General features: G+C 38.3%; 1 protein-coding gene and 2 long non-coding RNA genes across 8 annotated transcripts in view; 1 reads left to right on the top strand and 2 right to left on the bottom strand.

Annotated features, from left to right (window-relative positions):
* LOC118152236 (uncharacterized) overlaps window positions 1-2,603 on the bottom strand; it is a 97,908-nt gene extending 95,305 nt beyond the window's left edge. The window contains exon 1 of the long non-coding RNA XR_004740758.3: window positions 2,186-2,603. This is a non-coding gene — a long non-coding RNA (uncharacterized LOC118152236). The remainder of the gene's footprint in view (window positions 1-2,185) is intronic.
* LOC144576518 (uncharacterized) overlaps window positions 1-19,169 on the bottom strand; it is an 803,862-nt gene that overhangs the window by 651,009 nt on the left and 133,684 nt on the right. The window lies entirely within an intron of this gene.
* Window positions 1,677-19,169, top strand: part of SLC9B2 (solute carrier family 9 member B2) — a 61,657-nt gene continuing 44,164 nt past the window's right edge. For 2 of the 6 annotated variants that reach the window (XM_078366753.1, XM_078366756.1), the window contains exons 1-3: window positions 1,677-1,926; window positions 13,255-13,386; window positions 14,964-15,144. In XM_078366753.1, the coding sequence (XP_078222879.1) occupies window positions 13,297-13,386; window positions 14,964-15,144 (271 nt within the window). In that variant the 5' untranslated portion in view covers window positions 1,677-1,926; window positions 13,255-13,296. Of the gene's footprint in view, window positions 1,927-2,492; window positions 2,923-13,254; window positions 13,387-14,963; window positions 15,145-19,169 lie in introns of those variants that run through there. The other 4 variants (XM_008992905.6, XM_078366755.1, XM_078366754.1 and 1 more) reach the window with 2 other exon arrangements.

A 19,169-nucleotide genomic window follows, 5' to 3' on the forward strand; every position in this document is an offset into this window, starting at 1 on the left:
AAGGCCCGCTTCCTAATGTATCATATTGGGGTTTTGGATTTCAACACATGACTTTCTAGATGATACAAACAGCCAATTGCAGCCTATAAAATTAAAATGTAAATATGAAAAAAAAAAGCGGTTTTGGTTTTGTGGGGGTTTTTTTAAGGAAGAAGATAGTAATTTCAGGACTAGGATAGCTCATGCCTGTAATTCCTGCACTTTGGGAGGCCAAGGAAGGAGGATCACTTGCTGCCAAGAGTTTAAGACCAGCCTGGTTAACATAGGGAGGATTGATGAGGCAGGAAGTAATCATGTCACTGCACTCCAGGGTGACAGAGCAAGACCCTGTAGCTAAATAATAATTCCACTTTATTCTATTTTTCATTGTTCTAATATTTTTATATTATTCTGCATTGTTCTGTATGTAGATCCTAATGTTAAAATTTTACACCATCATAAATGAACAGCAAAGGTAGGAAGGTGTTTGGCTTCAATAACTTATAGTAAAAGGAGTAAAGGAGTTCTAAATTGTCAATCTGTTACATTATGAAAAATAATTCAGTGTTTATACTTAATGGATGTCATCCCTTATTAAATAGTATTTTCTCAGTCTAAACAATCTTTAGTAAAATAAGCAATGATACATGACATGGGCCTAAGAAATACATAGTTAGCTAACTGACAATATGTCAGTTTGAGGGATTTCTTTTTTCAATTAAGTACAGATTTCTTCACCAAACTCCAGGGTAACAGACAAGAGGTCATAAAATTTGGACATAGTCTCTGGATAAACAAATGTAAATTTAAATATAAATCATGTAACAGGAAACAAATGAAATTAAAGAAAATAAATTTTCAAGAAAAAGTTTATGGATAATAATTCAATAAATTGTCAGGGCAAAGTCTTTTCATTTTAATTTAAGGGTTTTATGTTTGTTTTTTACTTGTTGTAGCCTCAAAGGACCAAATGGTATGATGCACACTGAGATAATAAATGCGCAGTTACTCTTAGCTGTTTTTCCTAAAACATTAATATTAACAAGGAAAATTTTGAAATGGACAATGAAGAGACAGCACTTTATGTATGAGGAAGAATATCATGCTGTTGATGAAAGATAGGTTAAAATTCATACAAAAGGATATTTTAACTAGCATTCTGAAAGAGTCCATTGATTATAAGAATATCTCTGGGGTTTTGGACCAGGCATTACATACTGAATTATGGATAACTTTGCTTTGTGACCTAGACCAAGTCACCCAATTTATCTTGGATTTTAGTTTTCTGGTTTGTGAAATTAAGGAGTTTAGCTAAGTCACTTGGGTTTCTTTTCGTGTATCACAATCAAAATGCCATAACTTCTCTAGTGAATTCTAGAACACTGACTCTTTCAAATATGCTATGAAATACTTTACGCTGTGAGTAGGTATACATGTATAATATATGTATAGCTGTGAACAAATTAATTCTAAAAAATGTACAATGCATTCTACAAAATGGGCTCCAACATTAACAAATGCTCTAAATTAGTCTTTTTCGGAGCTGACCATAAACTATAAAACATGTTTATAAATACTATCAGCAATAAAAATGAAGTAAAATCTAGCCAAAAAATTCAATGTTCCTGGAAGTCATGTTATTCAAATCAGGTGATATATTAATGAAGGACATAAGACTAAAAGGAAAAATATATGTCATTCCTGTGGTAAGAGGAAGCTGAATGGCACAGAAATTTTTGCAAGCTTTAGGAGAGGAAGAGTTCAGTTTAGGAAAATAATCATTTCAGATGATCTGAAGGTTATTGCATGGAACCTAGGTTCATCACAAAAACGAACGTGAGAGACAAGAATGAATGCCTTCTGTCTGGTGGAGAAATTTGAGGACAGTCTCCCTTGCCTGAAAAGCGGTGATTAAAATTGGCACTTGTTTACAGGAGTGAAAAACAGGTAAGGGGTGCGCGCGTTTACACACGCACACACACACAAGAGGAAATACGGAGAAAAGGAAGACACAAATATGAAATAACAGTTAAATAGAATCACAATGCAGGTGTTAAGCGATAAAGGGCGGGGGAAGGGGGGCAGAACAAGTCTTTTATCTCGCCATTGGTCACCTTAAGAAAGAATCCTATCTTCCCACTGCATCTGAGAAGACACTTCCAAAAAAAAGTACAGCTCACAGGTGGAGTACTGATACACAACTTACAGGTTGGTTTCGAGAACGATAAGCAATTGGCTGCCCCGCCTGCGCCGCGGAGTCCCGGGTAGCCTGCTGCGCTCCCCGCGCCGGGTCTGGTCATCTCCGGGAAGACTCGGCGCCTGGGTCCGCGCTCCCTGGGTAAGCTTTCCGCGAAGCTTCCCCGGGAGCGCGCTGGTCCTGGCAGCGGGAGCCCGCGGATCCGCCCAGTGAGAATAAGCAGCTGAAAGGCCGCGCTGAGCGGCTCCGAGGCCTTAGGATGTGGGCCCGTGGTTGGCATGGCGCCACCTACCCGCTGCCCGACCCGAAACCCGGCAGAGGGCAAGCGCGGCGGCTGCTGCGGGCCCCGGACCAACCCGGGCTTGCTCCAGATCCTGTACCGGCGCCGACGGGCGGACCTCCCTGCTGTGACTCGCCCCGCGGGTGTGTGCGAAAGGCGGGGCAGCCTACACGCGGTGCCGCGTCCGGAAGCCGTTTATCTGCAATCATCGCTGCCTCCCCGCTCAGCTTGGAACGATGCGCAAACCGGGAACCCCAGCGCGCGGGTGGCAAGACCAGGCTCCACTGCCTCCCTGACAGCCTGTTTCCTAATCCGACTGAGCCTGGTCGACTCCGCTGGAGACTGCCAAGTGGGAGGCCCCGAGACACTAAGAGTAAAAATAAACCCAGCGCCCGCGGTGGAGACCCTGTAGGCCTGCTGGGCTGGAGAAGGGAGCGAGAGCCAGCCTTTTCTGTTTGTACACCCGGTAACGTGACGCGCGCGTGTGTTTACTGTTGTCAGGTGTTGGCGTGGATTTTTCTTGCTTGCTTTTATTTTAGTTCTCAGATTAACCAGTGGGACTTGCCTTTGTGGACTAGGTTAGCGTTCTTGAGGTACTAAGAATCATCAAATGCTATTGACTAGAGAGTATAACCTTAAGACAACAGTAGCTGCTTTAAGAGATAAAGTAAAAAATCTCAGTAGCTCAACGTAGTTCAGTCTTATTTCTCGTTCATGTCAAGTCCATTCACGTGTTCAGCTGGTGGCCTTCTACTCAATGATTCAGGAACCGAAACTCCTTTTATATTATGGTTTTGCCATCCCCTAAGACCTTGGAGTGCTTAGTTCCCAGGCAACGGACAGAAAAAGAGAAGCTATGTGGAGGATTGCATGAAGATTGTTTCTTATGGCCAAGGACTGGAAATAACATACTCTTTATGCCCACATCCCATTGGCCAAACTTCAGTCACATGCCACACTGACCTGCAAGGGAGACTGGAAATGTACTGTAGGCCCAGGCAGAAGAAATTCGGTAAACACGTATCAGTCTCTGACACCCTCCTTAAAGGATAGACTGCCTCGTAGTCATCTTTGTTACTCTTGTGCTTAACACACCATAGAAACTTGTTAAGGCTTTGGGAAGCCGAGATGGGCATATCACTTGAGGTCAGGCGTTGGAGACCAGCCTGGTCAACATGGTGAAACCCCATCTCTACTAAAAATATAAACATTAGCTGGACATGGCGGCGCACGCTGGTAATCCCAGCTATTCTGGAGGCTGCGGCAGGAGAAACACTTGAACCCAGGAGGTAGAGGTTGCAGTGAACCAAGATCACTCCACTGCACTCCAGCCTGGGTGACAGAGTGAGACTCCGTCTCAAAAAAGAAAAGAAAAGAAAATGAAAGTTATTAAGGGATGGAGTTGTTATTGCATGTGTCTTAAGTTGAAACTTAACCATATTTCATTACGATTGCTTAGGAATCATTTATCATTCTCTGACTAGATTACAAGATCTGAATATAGGAACTATGTAAAACTGTTCACTTCTGAATCCTCAGCTCAAGGACTAGAACATAACAAGAGCATAATAGTTCGTTTGTTGAGTGAATGAATGAATGAATCCTCAGAGAGGAAAATGAGGGAGTTTGTCAATATTGGAGTTAGGAAATACTGAGAAAGTGACGTTTGAGTTAGATTTTGAATTTCTTCGAGTAGAAAAAGCAAGAAATGAAACTCCAGGCAGCAGTGGTAGTAATATTTTGTTGTTGTTGTTTTGTTTCATGAGTAGAAATTTGGTAAACAACCAAACGTTTATAAGTCCAACTTTTCTTCATTCAGTGTTCAAATATTACAATTTATCTTCAGGGTAGAGGAGGGGAAATATATAATCTTACAATCCAAATAATTTCTGTTCATTAAAAGAATGTCAGTGAAAACCTTGGCACTAATTTTTAACTTTCTCAAATGTTACTTTCTGGACATTTTTGAGAAATTTCAACACAAAGGCAGTGCTCTGATCATTCATCATCTCTGATGATTTTGCACTATATCAAGAAGGTAGAGAGATAGAAGCTGAAGTTTATAAGCCAGAGGTTCCTCATCCTCACTGTTCATCAGGGCTTCTCAGGGATGGTTCTACAGCAAGATCACCTATTGTATTGGTTAGGATGCTTTTGGCTGCAAGTAACAGGATATTCAGCCAAAAATCCATTCAAAAATGCTAATTTACTTTTCTCATACACGAAGATGTTTGAAGGTAGGTGGGTCCAGGGTTTGTTCAGTAGCTCAATAATATCTGGGCTCTAGGTTGCTTTCGGTGTTTAGCTAATCTTGCCTTTTCTTCATGGGTGAATGATGGCTGCTAGAATTGTCCCAAGAAACCCATCTACAACCCCAACCTCCCTTGCCTCTTCACCTGGTCATTTAAAATCAAAAAGAGGGGAGAATTTTCCTCTTCTCTTTCTGTCTTAATTAAGAGGAAAATCTTACCTAATGTGCCCCAATAGTCTTGCCTACAAATTCCAATGGCAAGAAATGAATCATGTTCAGTCATTAATCAATAACTGGCAATAAGGAATGGTGTTACAGGGATTTATTTAGACCAGTCATGATTTATCCCTAGGGCTGGGGAAGGGACACACTGGCATACCTGAACACTTGGCATTTAGACAGTCAATAATTCACGTCTGTGAATCTACCCACTTGGGGTAGATTCTGATTTTAGTGGGCCTAGAAATAATATTTTAAACTTTTAATAAATACATTTCCCATTGGTGAGGAGAGAGAATAGAAAGGATGAAAGCAAGTAATGGATCCCTTCTTATGTAGGGGCAGTTTCCTGTTATTCATATCTCATTATATAGTGTTTTGCTTCATGAGTCAGTGAGATTACAATCAAAACAGTGATTGTTTTCCTTTGGTAACTTGGCCCCATGTATTTGACTCACCTAAGGCTTTCAGATAAGGTAGTTCTCATTCAGGGAAACATTGTTAGTCATTTTGGTAACTAATTGTCAAAGAAAATTTTAAGCCCTACTCTGAGCCAGATCTGAATTCCTCATTGCTGGATAGGGCTCCTTTAGGGAAATGAGCATTAGATCAGTGTTGATAAGCAAGTAGAGAAACTGGAATGTTTCTGTATGTTCTATATAGAAATACTATATGAGACTGAAAACCTATACTTTCAACACATGAATGGATGAACACAAAGGTAGGAGACTGTTATTAGAATCATCATAGAGTATTGAATAATCACAGTGATGCTCTTTCAAAGGCATGAATACAATAGAGTACTCTAGCAATGTCTTAGTCAATTTTTGTTACTATAACAAAATACCACAAACTAAATAATTTATAAATAATCAAAATTAAATTCTCACAGTTCTGGAGGCTGGGAAGTCCAAGGTCAAGGTGCCAATTAGCTTTGATGTCTGTTTAGGACTTGTTCCCTGCTTGTAAGATGGTGACTTCTTCCCATGTCTACTTCACATGGAAGAAGAGACTAAGCTGTGTTCCCAAATGGTAGAAGGGAAAGAGCAAAAGGGACTAGGCTGCTCCTTTTGACCCCTTTTATAAGAGCACTAATCCCATTCATGAGGGTTGAATGCTAGTGACTTAATCACTTTCCAAAAGTACCTCCCTCTTAATACTATTACTTTGACAGTTGCATTCCAACATCTGAATTTTGGAGGGAAGCAAACATTCAAATCATAGCAAGCAATGTATGTAAATTCTCCATAAGATTACCCCATTAAATGTCAGCCTATCCAAATCACAGACAGCAAATAACAAGAGTAAAAAGTCTTTATCCATATTTTTTAGTAGTAATTGAAAAGATAGCAGTAAGTCTGTTTTACTTGACTGAGAGCCTTAGGACATTTGCAAGTTGATAGTTCCTTTATTTCTTCTGGAATATTACAGAAAGTACTTGTAAACATTTAGATTAGTAAGATAATTTGAAAAAAGAGAACATTTAACAAATATCTCTCTATGTGAAAACATGTTTACAGAAATGGTTTCCGCAGTATGCTTCACTTGCCAGAAGGAACAGAGGTGCGTAGACGGGGGTCCTGCAGCACCACCTTAGTTCCACTTGTAGGATTTAAGGATAAGGTTTCATTTGAGGAAAGACAGTTGGCTTAAAAATATGAAAACCAGGGCTGGGCACGGTGGCTCACACCTGTAATCCCAGCACTTTGAGAGGCTGAGGGGTATGGATCATGAGGTCAGGAATTTGAACCAGCCTGGCCAACATGGTAAAACCCTGCCTCTACTAAAAATACAAAAATTAGCCGGGCATGGTGGCTGATGCCTGTAGTCCCAGCCCCTCAGGAGGCTGAGGCAGGAGAATCACTTGAACCCAGGAGGCGGAGGTTGCAGTGAGCCAAGATCATGCCACTGCACTCCAGCCTGGGTGACAGAGCTAGAATCCATCTCAAAAAAAAAAAAAGTATTTAAAAGTACGTAAGAAAATCTTATTAAATCTTAATAATGTAGAAAATAAAAATGAAAGTCTAGCCATTCCTCTTCCATTTCCCTTCCCAAAGCCAACTGCTATCAATAGACTTTTTTCTTCTGTTTACTTCCATACCAGATACGTATATCAAACTGCTTATATTCTTGATCTTGAAAAGGGCAGTTTTCTTCCAAGTGGGGTGAAAAGATTAAGAAAACTTTTTTTTTTTTTAATACGGAGCCTCACTCTGTTGCCCAGGCTGGAGTGCAGTGTCATGATGTCAGCTCAGTGCAACCTCTGCCTCCTGGGTTCAAACAGTTCTCCTGCCTCAGCCTTCCAAGTAGCTGAGATTACAGACACCACCACCATGCCTGGCTAATTTTTGCATTTGTTTAGTAGAGATGGGGTTTCACCATGTTGGTGAGACTGGTCTTGAACTCCAGACCTCAAGTGATCCACCCGCTTCAGCCTCCCAAAGTGCTGGGATTACAGGCTTGAAACACCATGTCCAGCCAAGAAAACTTTATTTAATTTCATAGCTCTATAATTTTGGTAGCATATGTCCCTAGTACTAGAAAATAAAGTTCAAATTAAGCCAAGAGAGTTTCTAAATATGGGTATCAGTCCCTTAGGAAACTCTGAATATTGGGTATGCTAGAGAAAGGCATGAATGGCCTGCAGCCTTTGCATATATTTTCAGAAAATACCTCACTTACAATGGAGGAGCAAGTAGGCAGTCACATTAGTCATAACAGCCAAGTCCCTTGGCTTAGGCAAGATCTCACTCCTCTATTGAATTCTGTATTTGAGCCATAGAACCTTGACTGAATTCTTGTTATTTACTGAATTTAAAGACCTATAAAATTCTGCCATTTGAAGCAGACCAAGGTTTTTCTACTATAGTTTACAGGTTATTTATCAGTTTAAATAATGCAATAGCTTCATTCAGAAGCCGAAAAAATATTTTGTTTCTGCATATAGTCACTTACAGTGTTTATCTAAAACAGCAGTTCCCAATCATTTTGGCATCAGGGACCAGTTTTGTGGAAGACAATTTTTCCATGGACCAGGGAAGGCAGGGATGGCTTCGGGAGGGTTCATGCACATTATATTTATTGTGCATTTATTTCTATTATTATTCTGTTGTAATATGTAATGAAATAGTTATATAACTTACCATAATACAAAATAAGTGGGAACCCTGAGCTTGTTTTCCTGTAACTAGATGGTCCCATCTAGGGGCAATGGGAGAGAATAACAGATCATCAGGCATTAGATTCTTATAAGGAGTCCGCAACCTAGATCCCTCACATGTGTAGCTCACAGTAGAGTTAGTGCTTGTTTGAGAATCTAATGCTGCTTCTGATCTAACAATAGGCAGAGTTCCAGCAGTAATGCTTGAGTTGGGGAACAGCTGTAAATACAGATGCTTACTGGCTCGCCTGCCTGCCGCTCACTTCCTACTGCATGGAAGTTCCTGACAGACCACATGATACCAGCTCATGTCCCTGGGGTTGGGAACTCCTGATCTAAAAGATACCTTGCCTTCCTAGTTCTCAGTATAATTTTCTGATATACAAAAATCTCTTAAAATATTGCAGTTGAACTGGAATTTTTTAAAAAGAAAAGCTCCTTAATTCCTAGAATCTTAAGACATGCCTAAATGGCAAGTTATCTTTTAGTCTATTGATTAATAATTTATTTATCTTTCTTTTTTTGAGATAAGATCTCATTCTGTTGCCCAGGCTGAGTGCAATAGCACAATTATAGCTCACTGCAGCCTCAACATCCAAGGCTCAAGCGATCCTCCCATTTCAGCCTCCCAAGTAGCTGTGGCTAGAGGCACACACCACCATGCCCTGCTAATTTTTAATTTTTTTGTGCAGACAGTGTCTTGCTATGTTGCTCAGGCTCTTAGTCTTTGCAGTGTTTCACCACTACTTTTTCTTGGTTGCTACATTTTGTTACCTGACCATTAAAAAATGTTATCTGCATTCTGTGAACAAAACTGTCTTTCTGAAATCTTAGAGAGAAAACTGATAAAAAGATGCAGTTTGTTTGTTTATTGATTTATTTTTATTTATTTTTTGGACAGAGTCTCCCTCTGTTGTCCAGGCTGGAGTGCAGTGGTATGATCTCAGCTCGCTGCAACCTCTGCCTCCTGGGTTCAAATGATTCTCCTGCCTCAGCCTCCTGAGTAGCTGGGATTACAGGTGCCCACCACCACACCTGGCTAAGTTTTGTATTTTTAGTAGAGACGGGATTTCACTATGTTAGCCAGGCTGGTCTCAAACTTCTGACCTCAGATGATCCACCTGCCTCAGCCTCCCAAAGTGCTGGGATTACACGTGAGAATCACCTTTCCAAATATTATTTATTATACAGGAGATCTTTCAGGGCCAATTCAGGTATGAAGATTCTTATTGAGAATTCATTTGGTGGCAGGTGACAGAAACCCATCTCAAACTGGCTTAATAAAAGGAATTTATTGGCCTACCTAATTCAAACATAGCTGCTTCTGGATGTACCAACAATGTGGTGATTAATTTGGAGTTTTTCTCCTTTTCCACATTGAGAATTGTCTTTGCTCTGTAGTCATTTAATTCTTTGGAAGGCTTTCTTGGGTATCACAAGTGTTTTCACTAGCAAGTCTAGGTTTAGCAACCCAAACAGAAAGAGAGCTCTTTCCCAGTGGTTCCAGTAAATACCCAAAGCTGACTCTTATTGGCAAGGTATATGTCAGTCCTCATGCCTGAAACCATCAATGTAACCAGAGGAAGGAGTTTCCTTATTGAACAGTCCTGTCAATGATCCTCATCCCTGGATCACTGGTGGAGCACGTGGGTTGGGGAGGTCAGAATGACAATCTCACATGACCACATGGATGGAGAATAGCGGAGGCATGGATTTCACAAAAGAAAATCACACACACAAAAAAAGAAGTTACATTTTTTGGTAACAACCAAAAAAGGTGAGGGGAAATGTGCTTGGCAGGTCAACATTATAAATATCACTTGTGGAAAGATATTTATCCCCACATTCATGACTTAGATTGCTGTCTTTTTCATCTCTTTCATTGTCATCAGTCACTAATGCTGCTCTCAGTTTGCCTCTATCACAGCAATCTCTTCCTGAATATTAATGTTTAACATCTAATCTTCTAGGATTTGAAAAACAAAGGAGCAAAGTCATTAGAATTGTTTTCAAAATGAGGGCTGGGCATGGTGACTCACACCTGCAATCCCAGGACTTTGAGAGGATGAGGCAGGTGGATCACCTGATATCAGGAGTTCAAGACCAGCCTGCCCAACATGGTGAAACCCTTCTTTACTAGACATACAAAAAATTAGCCAAGCAAGGTGGGGGCACCTGTAATCCCAGCTACTCAGAAGGCTGAGGCATGAGAATCTCTTGAACCCAGGAGGTGGAGATTGCAGTGAGCCGAGATTGTGCCACTGCACTCTAGCCTTGATGACAGAGGGAGACTCTGTCTCAAAAAACAAATAAACAAAAACAAAATAAGGGTTAATGGGCTCTGAGGGGGTCCTTAGAAATTTCTCTGAGTAAGGAGAATAAACTTTCTAATGAGGGTTCCATGATATTTTTATGGCTCTTCGAAGGTCATTTTTGTAATTTCAAGACCCAATGATTATGAATAATAAATACTGTGAACATGGTCACTTTAAATAAAAGTAACATTTTTGAAAGTTTTTAAAATTTAAGTGGGTTTCTCAAGTGAGACCTATGTTGTAAATGGTCTTTTAGAAATGGAAACACAGCAGAGAGCAAACAAAGACAGCTGACCAGTTATAAGATCTCTTACTGGGCTTATTAAAAAAAGACTGATATTTTATTTTACCCTTTATTTCTGCAGTACCTTTCTGATCACATATAAGTACTTTGGAAATTATGGTTGAGACTATTGGAGAATAGGGAACTTTTTTGGAATGTAAAATTATATAAATTCCCACAGATGGCATAACATGTGAAGTTTTGATTATGTTTAAAAGGACCCCATAATAACATTAATAAAATTTGTTCACAAAGGTTTCATTTGAACCAATAGTTTTTGTCTACTAAAAATAATAAATTATAGTTAGTGACGATTTAAAAATAGTTTTTGTAAGTGGCAGAATTGGCTGATTTTGAGAATTTGATGAGAGAGGTGATTCTCTAACGATACTGCCAAAGAATTTCTATGTAATTCTTCTAATGAGAAAGGTGAAGAAATGAATGTTATGTCCACCTAATTAAAAAGTGGGCCTCAAAAGCAGATGAAAAGTGATGACCAAATAAAATCAATGGGATTAAGTAGTAAATTCTTCAAGATTCAGGTGACTTTATCTTGCTTAATAGGGAAAGCAAAATGATTCTTAAAGATTCTTAGGATCAGGAAGAAGGAATATTCATGGGTAGTAATAACCAATACTATTGAATGGTAAGTGTGCATAGTTAGAACTATTCTTATCTCCATTTCATAAATAAAGAATTAATTCCAAAGAGGTTGAGCAATTTGGTATATGAGGGAGATGGACTTCAGACTCAGGCTTATCTAAATCTGAAGCCAGCCCATCTTGTCAGTTACCATATTTGAGGTCATTCACTTCAGAAGGTAAAGGCCAAGTGCCAAGGTTTGAGATACGATATCCTAAACTCTTTGACTTGATCTTGTATTACTCTCAGCCTCCTGCCACAGGCTCCAGCAGTCTCCCCTCACACGCCACTGGCTTTCATGCCTCCATGCCTTTAAGACAAGTGTTCTCTGAGTCTAATATTTTTTGGTCAAGTGACTTTCTTTTTTTTATCATCAGTCTAAATTTTGAAGTAAGTATTTTCATTTAAAAAGTTTTATATATATATATATATATATATAAACATATGCACACATTCATATATATCATTATATAAACACATTTATTGCAAATTATATATGATGAAAAACAAACTAAAGGCTTTTGAGATGGTACTCTGGTTACCGTTGTGTTTTGTAAGGAGGAAACTTGGTGGTGGTAGAAAGGTTATGATGTTCTTTCAAATTTTAAATGCAAACTTTTTGCCACTTGGTTGAACAGAGAAAATGATTCTTTGAGGGAGGGGTTCTATCTAATTCATCCTGTCTTTATGTCTAGCATAGTACCTGGAACACATTAGGCACTTTGATATGGGTTGAATTAGTTCTTCCTTTCTCTTACATAATTTTCTCTTTGATTCTCCCAAAGTTTGCAGTGTGTACCTCTATTGGGATACTCATTGTACTTGCTGCATTTAGTTTCCTTGCTAGTTAAAAAAGACAAAAAAATAAAACTTGATTAATAGTGGTTTAAACAATTACTGCAATGCTTGGCAGTCCAAGACTGATGGAGCAACTCAAAGATGTCATCAGGGTACTAGCTCCTCCCATCTTATTTATCTACTAAGTGGAGGGCTTTTATTTTCAGGCTTGAAAGATGTCTGCTGCCCTTCCAGGCACTGTATCTACATTCTAGGAAGGAGAAAAGGAAATGTTAGAGGACAAAGAGTTAAAAAGTATTATCCTCTAAAGGCCTCTCCTGAAATTCTCACCTGCATCTCATATATAAAACTGTGACAAATGCCCACCTCTCCCTCAAAAGTGGCTAGGAGCTGGAGTACTGTATTTCACTTGTAGCCTGTATAGCAGGGAAAGCCAAGGGAGAATGGCTTCAAGTGAGTGTTTATTGAGCCAATCTGTAGTCTCTCTTACAGGTTTTCTTAGTCACTGGTATAAATTTATTTTTCCTGGTATATAACATGTCTATGGAAAATAAATGTGTTTTGTTATTCTTTGAATTGCCTGCTATGACTAGAAAGTGACTACTACCATAGCACTTATCATAGTGTCTAAGACATTGTGGCTACTCAGTCATTGGTGATGTATTTTTAAACTTTAATTTAGAATTAAGAACCAGGCGGGAGTTAGCAAATCTAGATTCTCCGAAAATGATGGAATTCAGAAATTTCCCATTAGTGACACATTCCTTATATCAACACTGGAAAATTACCTGGAGCCTTCCTGATTCATCCAGTTGGCTCATTAGGACAATTTACTAGTGATATTGCTTGGAATGTTTTGACATATAACTGACAAAAAACAGAGTGGGAAAGAAATCATAAACATGTGATTGGTCAACAAAGGCTTTTTCCAAGAGAAGTAAAAAGGTAGATAAGAATAATGATAATATACTGGAATCAAGCAAAAAAACAGCTATTGAAAATTAAGAATAGTCTAATTTCAAATAGTTTAGCCATTCAGAATTCTTAGGAAAAAAATAAGTGTAATCCAAAATCTTTGAACTTAAAAGACTTTCAATTTACTGCTTTATATCTATACCCTTTCAAAACAGATCTTGTTCCTCTTCCCTCTGTCATTTTCTTAATTATAAATTATGGAGGATGAAGATAAAAGAATTACATGTGAAGATTCAGAACCATCAACAGGAATGCATCACATGGCCTCTATGCATCAAGAAACACAGGTAAATCTAAGCTGTGATAGAATTTTATTTTCTTCATATTCTACCACTCATTTACCAATTCTCTCATCCCCAAACTCACACAGTCCAGGGCAGGTGTGACTACCACTTTTCCCAGCTAACATCATTGGCAGCTGACCCTACCTGTGACTGTAAAAATGGAGAGCATGTGAAATGCTTTGTGTCATTGACCTAATCAGTGGTTTTGCTTTTTTTTCCTTTCTTTTTATTGCTTAAATTCAAGTATATTAATGAATGTGAACTGGTTTTTATTACAGAGAGTTATCTTTTCCTAAACTGCTTTGGATATGTGCCAATTATTACCCTGAATTTTATCTTAAATACTCTTATTTTTAAAGCCAGTATTATAGCCGGGCACGGTGGCTCATGCCTGTAATCCCAGTACTTTGGGAGGCCAAGGCGGGCACATCACCTGAGGTAAGGAATTCAAGACCAGGCTGACCAACATGGAGAAACCTCATCTCTACAAAAAATACAAAATTAGCTGGGCGTGATGGTGCATGCCTATAATCTCAGCTACTCAGGAGGGTGAGGCAGGAGAGGCGCTTCAACCTGGGAGGCAGAGGTTTTGGCGAGCCAAGATCGTACCAGTGCATTCCAACCTGAGCAACAAGAGCAATACTCCATCTCAAAAAGCAAAACAAAACCAAGTATTAAAAAACATAATAAAATATTATGTAACCCAAGCATTTGTAATACAGGTTGAGTATTCATTACCTGAAATCCTTGGGACCAGATGTGTCTTGGATTTTTTGGGGTTTTTTTTTGTTTTTTTTTTTTAATATTTCCATGCACCTGATGAAATATCTTGCAGATGGAACCCAAGTCTAAACACAAAGTTTATTTATGTTTCATACATACCTTATTTTATATATTTTATATAATATTTTGAATAATTTTCTTCATGAAACAAAGTTGCATTTGACTGTTACCTGTCATGTGAGTTTAGGTGTGGAATTTCTTACTTGTGTGTCATGACAGTGCTCAAAAGTTTCGGATTTTGGCTGGCCAAGGTGGCTCATGCCTGTAATCCCAACAATATGGAAGGCAGAGGCAGGCAGATGATGAGGTCAAGAGATCGAGACCATCCTGGCCAACATGGTGATAGCCTGTCTCTACTAAAAATACAGAAATTAACTAGGCACGGGGGTGCTCACCTGTAGTCCCAGCTACTCCGGAGGCTGAGGCAGGAAAATTGCTTGAACCTGGGAGGTGGAGGTTGCAGTGACCTGATACTGAGCCATTGCACTCTACCCTGGGCAACAAGAGTGAAACTCCATCTCAAAAAAATATGTTTCAGATTTTGGAGTATTTCAGATTTTAGAGTTCCAGATTAGTGATACTCGGCCAGTACTAAAAATAGTGACAGTGCTAAATACTCCTAGCATAATTCTTATTTCAAACTGATTAGCTAGTAGTAAAGTTGTATATTTTCCCTACAAAGTGTTACCCTTGATTCTAGTCATAGAAATCTGATTTGTAAGGGGATGATGCAGTACCTATAAAAATGTGTAAAATATGTACAGTTTTAAGGATTTTCAAAATTACTTTAAATATAGGAGGAGACAGTTATGAACCTCAAAGGCATAGATGGAAATGAACCAACAGAAGGCAGTATCCTATTGGATAGCAGTGAAAAAAAACTACAAGAAACACCAACTGAAGCAAATCACATACAAAAACTGAGACAAATGCTGGCTTGCCCTCCACATGGTTTACTGGACAAGGTCGTAACAAACGGTAAGGATGAATTCAGAAGGAGATGGCAAAAGATGAAGCTGTTATAATGACAGATTCCTAAATAATTTGGTTGAAAGGACAAAAGGAAGTTGACTTCTCCCACATATAAAAACTACTTGGTAAACAATTCACACACATAGGTGGCTGTGCTCTACAATTCAAGGAAAGGATCTAGGCTAACAGGACTCCACCATCTTCACCTTGGCTTCCAGGATCACTGTGGTCACCATCATTGTGGGAAGTGGGCAGAAACACAGATCAAGGACCTTTTTCTTTACCATATCTGAGTAATTTCACAGGATTACTTTAGGACTATCTAAAATACTACATAAATGTTGGTTTTTATTACTTTTAACTAATGCAACTAACATTTTAGCAAACACAGCCCCATTTATACTTCCAAATGAATTCTATTACTTTATAAGTAAGAATTATTGGTTTGCAATTCAGCTTATTTTAGTAGAGCTGCTGTTGCATAAGACATTTGGGGGATTTTTCTTTGGGAATTTATGTCAACAATATTTTGAATATTTTTAAGGTTGTGATGTATTTGTCCTTTAGGAATGAATTTGGTCTTTGGAGACAGCCAAAGGTTATTCTGCTATCAATTTGATAAATACATGAAAGTTCAGATTCATTTATACCATATTTTTGTTCAAAAAGGAATTGTGTGCATATGTGTCTGTGTGTGCTAGGGGATATGTGATATAGTAGATAAAAGAAGAGATTTGAAAATTATCTATAAAGGCAAATTAGTTTTTTTTTAAGAAGACAATATACTTTGATTGATAGTTAAAATGTATTGTTTTTTACATTGACAGACAAAATTGTATGTATTTACTTTGTACAACATGATGTTTTGAAGTATGTCTACATAGTGGAATGACTAATTTGATCTAATTAACATATGCATTATCTCACATAGCTATCATTTTTGTGATGAGAACATGTTACATTTGCTCCTAGCATTTTTCAAGAATACAATATATTATTAACTATAGTCTCCATGTTGTACAATAGAACCTCTTAAACTTACTCTTCCTGTCTAACTGAAATTTTATATCCCAACAACCTAATATATATCACCCAGTATACTTGAGATATATGGATGTGTGTGTGTGTGTGTGTGTGTGTGTGTGTGTGGTCTTTTTTTCCATGGATCTTTAGATTTAAAGTCTAGAAATTTATATGTCAAGGCATTGGTCATTGTCTTCCTTGCACTTTCACCTCTCACCCACTCCACCTTTTTTTCCTGGAGATAGGATCTTGTTATGTTGCCCAGGCTGGTCTTGAACTCCCAGGCTCCAGGGATCCTCCCATCTCAGCTTCCCAAGTAGCTTGGATTACAGATGTATATCATTGCACCTGGCAAAACTAGTTTTAACCTGCCAACTTTTTTTTTTTTGAAATGGAGTCTCGCTCTGTTGCCCAGCCTAGATTGCAGTGATGCAATCTCAGCTCACTGCAACCTCCCCCTCTCCAGTTCAAGCAATTCCTCTGCCTCAGCCTCCCAAGTAGCTGGAACTACAGGCATGCACCACCATGCCTGGCTAATTTTTCATATTTTAGTAGAGATGGGGTTTCACCTTGTTGGCCAGGATGGTCTTAATCTCTTGACCTCATGATCCGCCCACGTAGGCATCCAAAAGTGCTGGTATTATGCCACCACGCCTGGCCAACCTGCCAACTTTTAAATGCCTGGAATCTATCCACAATTTTTCACCTTTACAAATCATATTTTCAAAAGAGAAAATAATTTTAACATCAAAATATAAAATGAATTGTTCAAAAACATAAACATCCATTCATAAGCATTATTTAATTTTTGACACATAATTGTATGTATTTGTGGGGTACAATATGATGTTTCGATACATGTATATATTGTGTAATGATCAAATCCAGCTAATTAGCATATCTGTCACCTGAAGCATTTATTATTTCTTTGTGGTAAGAAAACAGAGAATCTTCTATTTCGAGGTATACATTACCTTATTCCTAACTATAGTCACTTTACTGTGCTACAGAACAAACTACTCTTCCTATCTAATTATCACTTTGTACCTGTTGACCACTCTCTCCCCATAACCCCAAGCTCTTCCCCTCCCTAGTCTCTGGTAATCGCTGTTCTATTTACTACTTCCATAAGAACAACATTTTTTAGATTCAACATGTGAGTGAGAACATGCAGTATTTGTCTTTCTGTGCCTGACTTATTTGACTTAGCATAATGTCTTCTAGGTTTATCCATGTTGTCACAAATGACAGGATTTCATTCTGTTTTATGGTTGAAAAGTATATCATTGTGTGTATACCACAATTTCTTCACCCAGTCATTCATTGTTGGACACTTAGGTTGATTCTGTATCTTGGCTATTGTGAATAGTACTGCAATAAAAAAGGGAGTGCAGACATCTCTTCAACATGCTGATTTCATTTCCTTTGGATACATACCCAGTAATAGGATTGCTGGATCATATGGTAGTACTATTTTTACTTTTTTGAGGACTCTCCATACTGTTTTCCATAATGGTAATATTAATTTACATTCCCACCAGCAGTGCACAGGATTACCTTTTCTCTACATTCTTGCCAACCCCTTGTTATCTTTTGTCTTTTGAATAATAGTCATCCTGATAGGAATGAGGTGAAATGTGGAACATTTCTTCCTATACCTGTTGGCCATTCATATGTCTTCTTTTGAAAAATTCAGGTCCTCTGGCCATTTTTAAATTGGATTATTTGTTTTCCTGCTGTTGAGTTTTTTCAGTTCCTTTTATATTCTGGACATTAACTCCTTGCCAGGTACATAGTTTGCAACTGTTTTCTCCCATTCTGTAGGTTCTCTTCATGCTGTGGATTGTTTGCTGGGCAGAAGCTTTTTAGTTTGATATAATCTGCTTTGTCTGTTTTTGCTTTTGTTGCCTATATATTTGAAGTCATATCCAAAAAGTCATTGCTCAGACCAATGTCATAATTTTATGCCTTACTAAAATTTTTTTATGTTTTTTCCTTATGTTTTTTTCCTAATAGTCTCATAATTTTATGCCTTACTAAAATTTGCCTTTTAAAGGAGATTTAAAGACAATTTCGAAAATTGCACTGAGGTATAATAACATTATTGAAGTAAATATATGGATGCCCATATATGTTATGTTTACTGAAAAATGAGACTCAGTTCTATAGTTATACTTTGTGGGCTCTGAAAGACATGTTTACCATTATCATCTGGGACAGTGAAAGCCAAGCATAATATGTGATACTTTAGGCTCTACGTATGTTTTTAATGAAACCAAGTCAGGTTACTTAACTAGCGTGGAAGAAAATCTCAAACTTAGAACATGTATAGAAAACCAGAATCCAAAAATGTATGCTAACTGATAAGGCAACAGATAATTTAATGCATTTTCTGTTCTTTTTATTTTAAAAAAAAACTTTTATTATTCAAAATGTGGCACATTTATAGTTAAAATGTCTACAGTGAAATAGATATGGACCAACATAAGGAAAGAGTGAAAAATGAATAATGTAATTTTGAGGCTCATATTTTTTAATTGTATAATCATTCATAAAGCAGCCTGAAAAAATGAGATTCATGGTAAATAAACATCTCATTGCTTATTTTTCTGTTCTTCTGTTCCAGAGGTTTAGAAGATAACTTTTGTCCTATATTCTTTCCTGTGTCTATGCAGTATATATCAGTATTCTTCTTAAAAAGTAGGCTAGGCATGGTGGTTCACTCCTGTAATCCCAGCACTTTAGGAGGCCAAGGCAGGTGATCACAAGTTCAGGTGATCGAGACCAGCCTGGTCAACATAGTGAAACCTTGTCTCTACTAAAAATACAAAAAATTAGCTGGGCGTAGTGGTGGGTGCCTGTAATTCCAGCTACTTGGGAGGCTGAGGGAAGAGAATCACGTGAATACAGGAGGTGGAGGTTGCAGTGAGCCGAGATCATGCCATTGTACTCCAACCTGGGCAACAAGAGTGAAACTCCATCTCAAAAAAAAAAAAAAGTAAATCCTA

This window comes from Callithrix jacchus, chromosome 3 (assembly GCF_049354715.1).
Source record: "Callithrix jacchus isolate 240 chromosome 3, calJac240_pri, whole genome shotgun sequence".
Taxonomy (NCBI): domain Eukaryota; kingdom Metazoa; phylum Chordata; class Mammalia; order Primates; family Cebidae; genus Callithrix; species Callithrix jacchus.